General features: G+C 46.6%; 2 protein-coding genes across 2 annotated transcripts in view; one reads left to right on the forward strand and one right to left on the reverse strand.

Annotated features, from left to right (window-relative positions):
• The window catches only part of PDCD11 (programmed cell death 11), a 698,902-nt gene that overhangs the window by 527,733 nt on the left and 156,086 nt on the right, over window positions 1–15,083 (reverse strand). The window lies entirely within an intron of this gene.
• Window positions 1–15,083, forward strand: part of SLC18A2 (solute carrier family 18 member A2) — a 190,788-nt gene that overhangs the window by 114,348 nt on the left and 61,357 nt on the right. Inside the window, exon 7 of the mRNA XM_068111736.2 lies at window positions 11,113–11,156. Within this exon, the coding sequence (XP_067967837.2) occupies window positions 11,113–11,156 (44 nt within the window). The remainder of the gene's footprint in view (window positions 1–11,112; window positions 11,157–15,083) is intronic.

Genomic DNA, 15,083 nt, shown 5'->3' on the forward strand with positions numbered 1-15,083 from the left:
CTCCTCTAAGGGTGGGGGCCTGGCTGTTATTTACAGAGACAACTTCTCTCCCTTTGTCTCCTTCACCACGACTTTTTCGTTCGACCATTCATCCTACGAGCTAGCCCATGTCACCTTCACTCTGTAAGAAAACACTCTTCATTTCTTCTGCCTCTACCGACCTCCACCTAACCGGAAAAACAAGCTTACTGACTCTCTGTTCGTGACCCAGCTTCCTAATCTGCTCGACGACTGCAATACTCTTCCTGGTTTCGTCTTGATTCTTGGAGATTTCAACGTCCACTACGACCAACCACAACATCCTCTCACTTCAAAGATCATTGACCTCCTTTCTACTTTTAGTCTGTCTCAGTCTGTCTCCCAACCCACACACGTTAAAGGACACATCCTGGATTGGTTAGTGCACAGATGCGATGATCAGTTGGTGCAGTCCACGTCAGTGACCTGTGCTATCACCTCAGACCACTTCTGTGTCACCAGCTACCTGAGTATTTGCTGTTCCTCGTCTTCAGCCCACCTTCATCACTGCCCGCAACATTCGTGCCATCGACCGTTCCGCCTTTAAAGTAGACCTTCACACCCGTCTCTCTGGCCGTTCCTATGTCACTGCAGAAGACCTCGACTGTTGCCTCCGCACAGCATTGGACTGTCATGCTCCAGCGACACGGCGCGCCATTCCCAGACGCAGGAGTACTCCGTGGTTCAGTGCAGTCAGCGACGAAGTCAGGGCTGCCAAAAAGGAACGACGACGTGCCGAGAGACAGTGGCTGAAGACTGGCCTCACAGTCCATAAACAGTTGTATAACATAGCTAAAAGACTCGTCATAAAAATCATTCTGAAAGCAAAAACGTCATATATTTCTGATCGGATTACTAGGAGCTCCTCCTGCAAGCAACTGTTCAGCATTACCAACCGCCTGCTTGCCACCAAAAATAAATCCGTTCTTCCCACTGTGTTTCCTCAAAACGAACTACCCCAACGCTTCCTGCATTTCTTTCACAATAAAATTCAGTCAATAAGAAACAATCTTGACAAGCAGTCACTCCTTTCCTTTGATGATGCTGAACACTGCTTTCACGGACGACCTCTTAGTTTGTTTACTCCTGTTACTGAGGAAATTGTCAAATGTACAATCCTCAAGTCAAACACAAAAACATGTGATCTCGACCCCCTTCCCACCGATTTGTTTATTGAGTGTTTGGACACCCTCCTCCCATTTATTACTGCAGTTATCAATGATTCTCTGACTACGGGTTCATTTCCGCTTCTCTTTAAGCAAGCTCTTGTTAAACCACTTCTTAAACAGCCCACCCTTGACCTTAACGGCATGAAAAATTACCGTCCTATCTCCAACCTGTCTTTCCTGTCAAAGATCACAGAAAGAATTGTGCTATCACAGATGAATGACCATCTAGTTTCAAATAATCTTTTCAATTCTCGCCAGTCAGCATATAGACCAGGCCATAGCACCGAGACCGCTCTCCTAAGAATAACCAATGATCTTCTGACCTCTCTTGACTGTGGTAAGGTTTCCGTTCTTGCTCTTTTGGACTTGTCTGCCGCCTTTGACACGATTGACCATTGTGTCTTAATTCGTCGTCTTGAAATCACATTTGGTAAAACTGGTACTCCCCTTTCTTGGCTGATGTCCTATCTTACTGATAGAGTGCAAACAGTTGTTGTCAATGGCCAGAAATCAGCCCCTTCTCCGCTTTCCTTTGGCGTTCCCCAGGGCTCAGTCCTGGGACCTATCCTCTTTCTTTTGTACACTCAGCCTCTATTTGATCTTGTTGCCAGACATTCAGTTGATCACCACGCCTTTGCGGACAACAATCAACTGTACAAAGGAAGCACGATTCAACAAATCGTGCCCACTGTTGAAGTGTTAGAAGGCTGTATTGCCGACGTGAAGGCGTGGATGACCCAAAACAAACTTCAGCTGAACGATGCTAAAACAGAGTCTATGATTGTAAGATCGCACAGATGTCCTCTACAATGTTCACTTCCTACCACTATTCATGTTGGTGAAACCGATGTAAACTTTGTTTCGTCGGCCAAGAACCTTGGTGTGGTTTTCGACTGTAACATGACATTTTCCAAGCAAATACTTCAAACTTGCAAATCAGCATACTTTCAGCTGCGAAAGATCGCATCCATTCACCACTTTCTTATTCCTCAAGCTGCTCTATCTCTGGTCTGTGCCCTTGTCCTCTCAAGGCTAGACTATTGTAATTCTTTGTATGCTGGCTGCCTTCAGTTTCTCTTGGATAAGTTACAAAATCTTGTGTCCCAAACCCATCCCTCTCTGAACCCACCATACCCAGTCGTACCCTGCTGCTCCTGGACTCCGTGTCCTTTCCTCCTGACAAGGTGGAAAAGTTTCTGTCAACCCTCGACTCTGATTCTGCAACTGGACCCGACGGCATCAGCCCACGGGTCCTAAAATCCTGCTCTGCTGCTCTATCTCACCCTCTCTCTGTTCTCTTCACCCTCTCTTTTGCTCAAGGTCAACTGCCATCTGCTTGGAAATCAGCCAACATCACCGCTTTGCACAAAAAAGGTGCAAAAACAGATCCTAGCAACTACAGACCAATCAGCCTTCTCCCAATTATCAGCAAAGTCATGGAATCCATCATTGCTTCTGATATGAAATCTTTCCTCTTCTCCAATGGCTTGATCTCTGATCATCAATTTGGTTTCAGACCAGGTCACTCTACTCTGGACATTCTGCTTCTGCTGTCTCAACAATGGATGGAGGTCCTCAATGCCAAACAGGAAATTAGAGCTGTCTCCCTCGACATATCACGTGCCTTCGACACGGTCTGGCACCCCGCTCTGCTCACCAAACTCTCCTCTTTTGGTATCCATGGAAATCTCCACGCATGGCTGGCGGACTTCCTCTCTAGTCGTCGTCAACGTGTGGCCCTGAATGGGTTTCTCTCATCTCCTCTTCCTGTTCAGGCTGGAGTTCCCCAAGGCAGTGTTCTGGGCCCCGTGCTTTTTCTGGTCTTCATCAATGATCTCTCTGACTCTCTCGAAAATCCTCTCTATCTCTTTGCTGATGACTCCACTCTCTGCCGCTCCATTCCTCTTCCCTCAGATCGGCAGTCTGCTGCCTCCTCACTCTCTGAAGACCTGGACAAAATCACAGACTGGTCAAACAAGTGGAACATGTCTTTCAATCCTGACAAATCTCACACTCTTACTATGTCTCTCCGAAAAGATCGACTGGACAACCCTCCCATCTACTTTCTCAACAATCCTCTCCAAGAAGTTTTGTCGCTCAAGATTTTGGGTCTCACTATCTGCCATGATCTTTCTTGGGAAAACCACATTTCCAAGCTGGCCTCCAAAGCCAGTCGCCGACTGGGCATCCTCCGTCGTGCGAAGTCCTTCCTCGGCACACCTGAGCTCCTCACCACATACAAGGCTTTCATCCGCAGCTCAATGGAATACTGTTCTCCCCTATGGGCCGGTGCTCCTGCCTCACACCTAGCTCGGCTTCACGCTGTTGAAACCAAAGCTTTCAGAATTATTGGAATCTCCCGCGATGAAGCTATCTCTGAGGGCCTTTCACTCACTCACCGCAGGCAGGTAGGTGGTCTTTCTGTCTTCTACCGACTCCTCTCCGGCCTTGCACCCCCAGCTCTCTCTGTGCTCTGTCCCCCAAATATTCCTACAGGTCGCACAAGATCTGCCAGCAACCCTCTGATGGTTAAACTGCCGAAATCTCGGCTCTCCGCTCACCTTCACTCTTTCATTCCTCTTTTCTCCCGCCTCTGGAACAAACTCCCTCACTCCCTTCAATCCCACTCCTCCCTCCAGGTCTTTAAAACAGCTGTTCACCACCATCTCTTATCTTCCCCCATCCAAAACCTTGATCTTTTCTACCCCCGCTAATTCACCCCAGATCCACCTTGTTTGAAATTCCAACTTCTTTCCTGGAAGTCCTGGCAGTGTCCATATGTTTTATACCTCTCCCACTGCCCCCTTCCCACGCCCCCCCCCCCAAAGCCCTCGCCCTCTCTCAGATCTCTCGATGTCTCCATGTCTCTCGGTCCCTGCTCTCAAATGTTGTGTTTGTGTCCTTCCCCCTCTCTCCCCATCTTGTCTACCGCTCCCTATGTTATATGTTTTATGTGTCGGTTTGTCTTTCTGTGTGATTAATGTTCGCTCTTTCACGAGCCTCGATATTGTATACAAAAAAAAAAAAAAAAAAAAAAAAAAAAAAGGTTCAAAACTCTGCCGCTCGTCTTGTCTGTAAGGCGAAGAAGTCTGACCATGTTACTCCGCTTCTTGAATCTTTACACTGGCTGCCTGTCTCTGCTCGTGTGCAATTCAAAATTTGCATACTATGTTACAAAACATTGTGTGGAACGGGTCCTCACTATCTCTCCGATTTGCTCACTCTCTATGAACCTCGGCGACGGCTTCATTCAAGCGACGACTCCATGACCTTAGAGCCGCCGCGCACCAGCACCAAGTCGTTTGCCGAGAAATCCTTTTCCTTTGCTGCACCTCTGCTCTGGAATGACTTGCCTTCCTCTGTTCGACATGTCGACTCTCTTCCTGCCTTTAATACCTCCCTCAAAACCTATCTGTTTCACAAGTCTTTTAAAGTCTAAGTCCTGTTTTCCCTTTGGTTTGAGGTGGGACAGAGATCGAGAGTATGTCTGTGTACATGTGCAGGGGAGGGAGGGGAGGAGGAGGGGGAGTACACATCTGTGAGTTTTGAATGGGGAGGGAGAGGAATAGGGCAAGAGTGAAGGTGTGTCTGTGTGTGTGTATGTTTGTGTATGTGTGTGCGGTGTGTGTGCATTCGCATGATAATGTAAAGCACCATGAGGGTCGTTTACTCTGCTTGATGGGGCTATACGTATAGTATAAGACTCCTTTATTATTAATTATTATTATTATTATTAATGCAACATGAGGGGCGCGGGAGAGCGAGCAGAGCAAGCTCGTCCCTAACCGTTCGTACCCCCCCATGTCAGCCTACACCACCCTTGCCCCTCCCTGTATTTACAATTTACAAATTCGTCACTACGTCTTGTCTCCCATATCCCCCTCTAAACCAAATTCGTCTTCCAATCCCTCCCAAGAAGGAAGGAATGGAATAAACACATTGTCAAATCATGTCGAGATGCGTCTCACCAACTCAAATCGTTCACAAAACCTGGTGTGGAGTTCCGTCTCCCTTGGTGAGTGGATGTGGATGGTGCGAAGAGATTCCTCATCCTAACTATACTCTTATAACATTAACTCAGTTACACTACCCGGGGTCTTGCCCTGCCAATTCAATTAGCCATCGTTACACTATGTGGTTCTAAAAACCAATTCCCATTGACCCACCCTGTGGTGCCCTCAAATTTGGGTCTCACTCCCCAATTTTTCATACTGTGCCTTTGTACAATTTCGGGGCTGGGTCATGTGGCTCAACTAGCAGGTCCAACTACCTGCGCACCTTTGCCACCGAAGTCGCCACCCGAGCTTACCTTGCTCCTTGCGACTACCTAAACTGGGGAAGGCCCCTCCTGGCTCTCTCACCCCTCTGATGCCCTCCTCGGCATTGGGCTACCCGGGTCCTTCTCCTGGATCCTCGGGCCCCACTGAACACTACTCATAACTCTAACTGGCTCCCAGAGCCTACCTGCGGCCTCACCTGGCCGACAAACTACCAGTGGCGGAGTGCCCCAATAACCATACGCACCAACAAAGCCCACACACCCAGCCATTCCACAGACTCACGCACCCTCCAAAGCAATTCACTGCTAGTTCCTGCACCACAGGTGTCAATATCCAACAATTTACCTAAGCCCTCTACCTAACTTTAAACTACCCTACCCAGGTATTCGTGAAGGGGTCCATCTTCCCCCATTCACTCCTTCGCACCATGCATTCCACACCTTCTATCCCGCACCAAGCATTCCACACCACTCATTCCACACCATTTATTCCACACACCAAGCTCTCTTGCACACCTCTTGTACTCACACACCTTTTCTCCAATTGCACCCCCTGTAAGTCAATTCACTCAACACAATTCCACTTGTCCTCAATACACCACTCATACACTACCTCCGGTTATCCCCGACCAATTCCTCATTTGCGCCTCAATCTCAAGTTCCACACACACAGTGATTCCCATTCAATTCCTCATTTGTTCAAGCTCATCCACACACACACAGCATCATATAACGAGCTGCTTTTCCCCCTAATACTCGTGCTTTCCCGTCTTCCCTTACACTAAGCACTCCCTCGTCATTATCATCCATCTAATCTGACTGCGTCCCCTCTACCTGTACAAAAGTCACTACTTAAATCTCGTCCCTATTGTCATTTCTAAATCGCTAACAATATCCTAGCCCGCCCTCGGCTAGTTTTCACTGCCACTCCATAATCTATTGCTCATGTGCCCCAAGTAAGGGATGGTAAAACTTCCATTCCCCCACGCCGGGTACCATTCCCCAATACTACTGCAATTTTTCTACTATACTTGAACCTCTCCGTGCGGCAATACATTTTCGTCATCACAGCTCGGCTTCGAAAAGCCGAGCAATGCATATGGGTGGTTGGTCTCCTGTTGGTTGGGTCCGGCCGGCATTTTCGATTCAGGGGAGGAGGTTTTGTTGGGCCTAGGTTCCAGGCGCCATCTCTGCGCGGAGCCTTTCGGTCCCCGGCATGATGGCCCAGCCACCCACGGTCGGAGCACCGTGCCCACCAAGGGGCAAAGTTCTGACCTCTCCTACCCCCCCCCCTCGAACCATGCCGATCGCCTTTCCCGCCAAGGCGCCGCACCGACCATACAGGGCGGGGCCCGGCGCGAATTGTGCACTCCGCCGCGGCAACGATCCCTGCCGATCCCCGCAGCACACAAAGCGCACCACGCACCGAGGGCTAGCGTCGGCTATCCGTCGCCCTAAAGGCTGCCCCGGTCTGCGTCGATGCTCAAGCCGCATTTCCACACCTCGCGACCCGCTCCATACTCGTACAATGCGCCGCTCCAGCGCCTTCCATACACTTCCTGCATTCTATTACTGCACTCTCCTATGCATTCTCTTCCCTTACACACTCAGGTGCACACCACTCAGGCGCACTCATGCCGTTCGCACACTCCATCATCACACACCCTCGTGCACATCCTGGCGCTCTCATACCACTCCCACACTCCGTTACACACTCTGTAATAACCATGGGTGTGCACTCTCTGGGTACACACCCAATCAGCGCACACTTACCCATGGGTGTGTAATCTCCTGTTGCACACCCAATCACGCGCTCTGGTGTGCACTCCTGCACACTCCCCTCAACACGCTCTGGTGCGCATTTGCTCTCACTCGCGGCCATCGCACACTCTGTTTCACACTCGGTTTCACACTCTGTTTCACACTCTTCCGACATACACTCTGTTATACACTCGCGCTTTGGTGCCGTTTGCACACGCGCGCCATTCACCCTCACACAACGCACCACGGACCTTCCACGAGCGCCCGGGTTACGTCTCGATCCCAAGCGTGCCAAAAATCTTTTCGCGCCAAACATTTTCGCACCATACACGCTCCTACTCACCTTAAGGACCTTCTTTGCCAGCACCTGCAAACCTTTATTGGGATTAGCAAGCACGGCATCACAATGCGAAAACGGACTTTGCACATATTCCATTTCTTCCTCCCATGATACATTTACTTTTCCTCTCGTCTCTTCAACCCCAATTTCAACTATACACATTTCAGTTTCTTTTTCCTCGACGACCGCCGGTGTGCTTCAAATTTCCTCTTCTAATTCGGCGGCCGTCGGCTTTTCCACACCACGAGTCGCGATTTCTATAGCCCCGGTCAACTTAACTGCGCTCTGCCCAAGCTCGCTTTCCACACGTTCCTCGCACTGCGTTACCTCGTCGCGTCCCTTTGCGACCTCTTCGCTCAACATGCGCCTTATGTCCTTCCCCATCTCTTTCTTTTCCCTCTTAGACGCCACCCTCATTTTTTTCAATTCGTTCTTTCGGGTGTCAATTTTGCTTTCCAGTCCGTTTTTTTACCTCTTCCAATTCCCGGGTAGATTTGTCCCCCATTTCTTTCAATTGGCCACCCATTTTGTTTTCCAATTCATCACCCTTTTTTTTAAATGTCCCGGGTGGATTTATTCCCCATTTCTTTAATTTGGCCATCCATTTTATTGCTGTTATCATTCACTTTCTCGAAGCTTGCCGCAAGTTGAATCATAAAAAGACCCCAGTCCCCTGGCACCACGGGCTCGGCTCTCGCCGCCATGTGCGAGGCGCCGCCATTTTCTACCCCGACTGCTGGCCCCTCATCAAAGTCCTCCTCCATTTCTCCCAATTCTTCCCGGGGGTCCTGGGTTATTGATTCTACCTCCTCTACCTCCTCATTTACCCCCCACCGGCATTCGACCATCTTGGCTAGCCATGGCACGAATTAAATTTGGATTGTAATACTTAAAAAACTAAATTTCGGTTGCTCATAATTTTGGCCAAATTTGTCCAAAAAAATTTGGTTTGGGTTCCAAATCCCACTCCCCGACACCAATTGTTGTGGCCAATATTACAATTGGTGTCCAAAATTTGGTCTAAAAGATTTCGTCCCAGGTTCCAAATCCCCACTCCTGACTACCAATTGTTGCGGATCTGCCGCCGGCCTTCTCCCCTTACCAAGGGGGGATTATTCCCCTTGTCTTTGACTGACCAGCGTGACCCAGGACCGATAACGTCCCTTCCGGACAGCGCGAAATCGGGTATTAGGACCAAATTGGCTATTACCTAAATACTCGCGCTGCCCTGAAGCGAGGAGATAAGCCCCGCACGAACCACGTGTGTTGATACGCCGAGCGGTTGCGTACACGCGATCCGCGCCGTTATCACTTACTAGACCCCGATTCAAGCGGTTCTTATTCGTACCACGCTTAGTCAATGGAGAAATCACAAAGGCGATCGAATTGGGAAGCAAAGGTTTAATTAGGTTTAATTAAACAGGTTTAATTATTATTATTTACAATGTACAATGGTTCAAGAGCAGAGGCACAGAGAAAATCCTTAAAAACAGTCTTACTTAATACCCAAGGACACGGGCCCATCTCACACACACACTCACACGGGGATTGCAGATGGCAGGACGATGTTCACCAGCTCGCCCAGGGATGGCTCTCGTGCAGTTCTCTCCGGTCCCCGGCACGTCCTTTGGAGTAGGTGAAGGCAGGAGCTCTCCGCGTGTCGTCTGAATGGAGCGAGTTATCACGGGGCGAATTGGTAGGGAGCGGACTTTGATGCGGCTGGCGGTTATTCACTTGCGGCTATGGCCGCGCTTACTCGTGTGGCTGGAAAGCGCAATAAGCGTTAACGGTGTGTCTGGCTGCGCCCGCGTACTTGGCACAGTTCAACGCCTCTTCTTCTCTCTCTGCGCAAGTCCTTAAACAACGCGTGTATCCTCCGCAAGTTCTCCAAACAACACGCTTATCTTGCGAGTCCGAATCCTTTCTCTCTCCTCTGCGAGTCCTGGCATGCGAGTCCTTTCACAACGACAAACCCCCTCAAGTCCTCGCATCAAGTCCTCTCCCAACAAGTCCTCAACAAGTCCTCCTCTAGTTAGGTTCACTATGTCAATAAATTATATTTCGTTCAAAATCATGGTAGATTAGCAAATCTATACATTTTTGGAAAGGTTATAGCATAAGGAAACTAAAAATCAATGTTTACATTTGGAGAGATACCTGTATGGCGGCCATTTTGGATTTTCAAAATGGCCACTGTAAAATACATATTTTGTTCTATTTCTGCCTCTAATTACCCTAAAAACTTTTAAAAATATACTAAACCTATATTTTCAGGGACAAGGAATCCAATGAAAGTATCAAATTAGTGCTATGGGGAATGGTAAGACACGAATCAAAGGTTTTGAATTCCAAAATACTGTCTTTATTTTCGCGATAAGTTGCATAATCAAATACATGTTATCATTTTGTACAGGCAGTTAATAACATCAAAATGTGTCACAATCATTCATATCACCAAACATACACAGGCAGTCAGCAAAATCATATATACACATGCAGTCAGTATAACTTCACATCTACACAGGCAGTCAATGACAAAATATACACAGGCAGTCAATGGCATCAAACACACACGATTACAGAATATGCCATTTAGAGTTCGTCATCACCGTCCTGTGTTTCGTATCCGACAATATAGTCCGCATCGTTTTCACATTCCGTTCCACACAAGCAAAGGTCGGTCAAATTGATTGGCAAATCGAATTGGTCGAATGGTCGATCGAATCGAATTCGATGAATCGAATCGAATCGAATCGATCGAATTGGTCGAATGGTCGAATGGTCGATCGAAGCGATTGGTCGAATGGTCGAATTGGTCGAATGGAATTGGTCGATTGGTCGAATTGGTCGAATTGGTCGAATCGAATTGGTCGGAATTGGCAAATGTAAACATTGATTATTAGATTTACCATGTAATAACGTTTCCAAAAATGTATAGGTTTGCTAATCTACCATGATTTTGAACGAAAAAACATAGTGAACCTGACTACTCCATCAGGTCCTTCTCAACAAGTCCTTTCGAGGGCTTTTCGCAGCGACTTATATAGGCACGCCCCGTGAACCTTCTTGAACTCACCAGACGCGCCTCACCACGCCCTCTCACGCCATGCCGCTCGAGCCCTGATTGGCTGGTGGCTCTTACCATCTCCCCCTGCCGCTCCCCGACCTCAACGCCGGCCCCACCCTTTTTAGGCCTACCTCGTGTTACTCGAATAGTGGGCAGCCAATGCTTAACAAACTGGATCGAGGCTAGGGTGGCTGGGAAATTGGTGGCAAGTAAAGCCTATTTTCCTGTCTTTACACAACGCAGGCATTAAGAGGGGAAATGACCTATTCTTACACATACTAAGACGTAACTATACTACAAATGGGCCTTGATGTTGTTCATGTGACTATGGGGGGCAACCCTTTAACTTTTAATGACTTTATTGTGCCAATCTCAAAACCGTAGCAATATATATATATATATAATAAATGCAGTATCAATGTTACTCTTGATTTGACTTGTTTGTTGTTTGTTTCTTTCCCTTCCCTTGCTTTGCAAGTTCTACAGCTACTAGTCCTCCAGCCAAGAAAGGCTGAAGCAGAGGTAGGCCTCACAAGGAGTTTTATTCAATGTACTTGGGAATTGTATATATTTTTTTAATGCAAAGTCGAGGCGTGTAAGAGCTGACACATAAAACGCAAAAAATATAAACAGAAACAAACACGAAACATATAATAAAGGGGGCGGGAGACACGAGGGGAAGAGAGGGAAGTACAACAATGGTAGAGAACAGGGACATCGGGAGATCTGAGGAAGGGAGAGGGTTGGGACAAAGCACATGGGATAAACAAGATGGACACCACAAGGACTTACGAGACGAATTCTGGACTTAGTAGAATAATATTTCGTAATAGGGTTGATCTGTTTTACATTCCTTTGGAAGCCCAGCTCATGCTGGCTGGGATACCAAGTTCAAATCCCATATACTATGTTGACTGGTCAATTGTCTACATTAATAATCATAATTAATGTAATGGTGCCTTGATGTCATTGTCCATGATTTTTGTGCAAGCTCAAACATGGACCTGTGATCACTTAGAAAGAGAAGCATTTGATGAAAAATTATTGACCGTGTTTTAACGGAGAGGAGCTCATGCTATTTACTCTGTGCAATTCCTTCCGACCAAAAACTGCTACATCTGGGAGAAGGATGGAAAACCGGGAGAGGGATTAGTAACTCACGGCTTGGATTTAAACCGATTTCTGAGCTTTCTTGATATACATATACACACAGTCACACACACACACATATATATATATACAGTCACATGAAAAATTATGTACACCCCATATAAAGTTTTGACTTTTTCAACATATTTCAACATACAGCTATTTGATCTTCATTTCAACAATATTGATAGATAAAGGTGATATAATATAACAAATATCATGAAACATTTACATTTTGTAGGCCATTGTATAATTTAAATAAACATAAATGCAAATTTCGCATGTGGAAAAAGTAAGTACACCCTTGGCTCTAATATGTGGTATTGCCCCCTTTGGCAGAAACAACCTCAAGTAGGCGTTTCTTATAACTGTCTACCAGTCTCTGACATCGACTGGGAGAAATTTTTGCCCACTCCTCCATGCAGAATTCGTTCAGCTGTGCGATGTTTGAGGGGTTTCTTGCATGCACAGCTCGTTTCAAATCCCCCCACAACATCTCGATGGGATTTAGATCCGGGCTTTGACTTGGCCATTCCAGAGCCCTCCATTTCTTTCTTTTCAGCCATTCCTTGGTGGATTTACTGGTATGTTTAGGGTCATTGTCATGTTGCAAGGTCCACCTTCGGTTGAGCTTCAACTCTCTGACAGATGGCCTCACATTATCCTCAAGCACCCTCTGGCACAATGAAGAATTCATAGTGGGTTACTGTATATGATGGTGAGCTGCCCAGGCCCTGATGCAGCAAAGCTGCCCCAAACCATAATATTTCCACCACCATGCTTTACAGTTGGTATCAGGTTCTTGTGGTCAAATGCTGTCTTTGGTTTTCACCAAACATGTCTTCTGGTACTGTGGGCAAATAGCTCTACCTTTGACTCATCTGTCCAGAGCACATTGTTCCAGAAGTGCTGGTCTTTGCCGAGGTGTTCATTGGCAAACTTTAGTCTTGCCCTGATGTTCTTTCTGGACAGCAAAGGTTTCCTCCTGGCACACCTCCCATGTAGATCAAATTTGTACAGCCTCTTTCTAATGGTAGACCCGTGCACTTTGACATCAACAGTGGCAAGAGCTACCTGTAGGTCCCATGATGACATTCTGGGGGTTCTTAGAGACTTCTTTCAGCATCTTGCGGTCTGCTCTCGGGCTGAACTTGCTGGGGCGGCCTGGCCTGAACAAGATGGCAGTTGTTTGGAATCTTCTCCAATTGTAGATGATCTTCTGGACAGTCGAATGATTGATTTCAAATTGTTTGGAGACTTTTTAAATCCCTTCCCAGTCTCGTAAGCATCTATAACCTTCTTTCTGAAGGCCTCAGAGAGCTCTTTTGATCTCGGCATGGTGACACCGCACACTTCAACAACAAAGAGCAAACCAAACTAAATGTCTGAGGTTTAGATGAGACAGGTTCCTCCAAGATCCTCTCTGATGATGTTCTAATCATTTGCACCTGAGCTGGTGCACCTGATTCTAATTTTAGGTATTTGAAGTAGTGATAAATGTCGGGGTGTACTTACTTTTTCCACATGCGAAATTTGCATTTATGTTTATTTAAATTATACAATGGTCTACAAAATGTAAATGTTTCATGATATTTGTTATATTATATCACCTTTATCTATCAATATTGTTGAAATGAAGATCAAATAGCTGTATGTTGAAATATGTTGAAAAAGTCAAAACTTTACATGGGGTGTACTTACTTTTTCACCTGACTGTATGACCATAACACTTTAATCCCAATGTCGTGAATACAAGGCTAATGGATTGAAGCGGTGTGTGGTTCATGAGTCGGTGATAAGCGGTGTATGGACTAACAACCGGGGAAGTAAGGAATTCGCCTCAGTTTTTAGCATGTTAATAACCATGTTTTAGCATGTTAAGATTGCATGTTAATAACCCAACCCTTGTGAGGTATATAGATTACAGTAGATCTTCCCTCAGTCTGTAAGTAAAATTTACCTCACGGATGTGAGGATTCCTCCAATTTTTTTGGTTTAATGTTATGCATGATTTGTTTATGTTATACATTTGTGCATGTTTAATATCACAAAATCACAGACTGGTCAAACAAGTGGAACATGTCTTTCAATCCTGACAAATCTCACACTCTTACTATGTCTCTCTGAAAAGATCGACTGGACAACCCTCCCATCTACTTGCTCAACATTCCTCTCCAAGTAGTTCTGCCGCTCAAGCTTTTGGGTCTCACTATCTGCCATGATCTTTCCTGGGAAAACCACATTTCAAATCTGGCCTCCAAAGCCAGTCGCCGACTGGGCATCCTCCGTCATGCGAAGTCCTTCCTTGGCACACCTGAGCTCTTCACCACATACAAGGCTTTCATCCGCAGCTCAATGGAATACTGTTCCCCCCTCTGGGCTGGTGCTCCTGCCTCACACCTAGCTCGGCTTCACGCTGTTGAAACCAAAGTTTTCAGAATCATTGGAATCTCCCGCGATGAAGCTATGTCCGAGGGCCTTTCACTCACTCACCGCAGGCAGGTTGGTGGTCTTTCTGTCTTCTACCGACTCCTCTCCGGCCTTGCTCCCCCAGCTCTCTCTGTGCTCTGTCCCCCAAATATTCCTATAGGTCGCACAAGATCTGCCAGCAACCGTCTTATGGTGAAACTGCCAAAATCAAGACTCTCTGCTCACCTTCACTCCTTCATTCCTCTTTTCTCCCGCCTCTGGAACAAACTCTCTCACTCTCTTCAATCCCACTCCTCCCTCCAGGTCTTTAAAACAGCTGTTCACCACCATCTCTTATCTTCCCCATCCAAAACCTTGATCTTTTCTACCCCCGCTAATTTACCCCAGATCCACTTTTTCTAAATTCCAACTTCTTTCCTGGAAGTTCCAGCAGTGTCCATGTGTTTCATACCTCTCCCCACCCCCCCCCCCTTCCCGCGCCTCCTCCCCCAAAGCCCCCTCCCTCCCACAGATCTCCCGATGTCCCTGCTCTCAAATGTTGTGTTTGTGTGCTTCCCCCTCTCTCCTCATCATGTCTACCGCTCCCCTTATTATGCTTTATGTGTCGGTTTGACTTTTTGTGTGATTAATGTTAGCTCTTTCACGAGCCTCGATCTTGTATTCAAAAAATAATAATAATAATAATAATAATAAATAATAATAAACAGCATTAGCGACTGTTTAAAAAGCTAATCATATGTGTTTGTGGTTTATAATATTTTGCAAGCCCGGCTACACTGCTTTTAGACTTTCGGTCTTGTTTAAAAATCGCTCGATAGTGCCTAAGCCTTTTTGAGTAATGACAGTTATATACAAGTACACATTCGCATA

This window comes from Myxine glutinosa, chromosome 3 (genome assembly GCF_964187855.1).
Source record: "Myxine glutinosa chromosome 3, kmMyxGlut1.1, whole genome shotgun sequence".
Lineage (NCBI taxonomy): Eukaryota > Metazoa > Chordata > Myxini > Myxiniformes > Myxinidae > Myxine > Myxine glutinosa.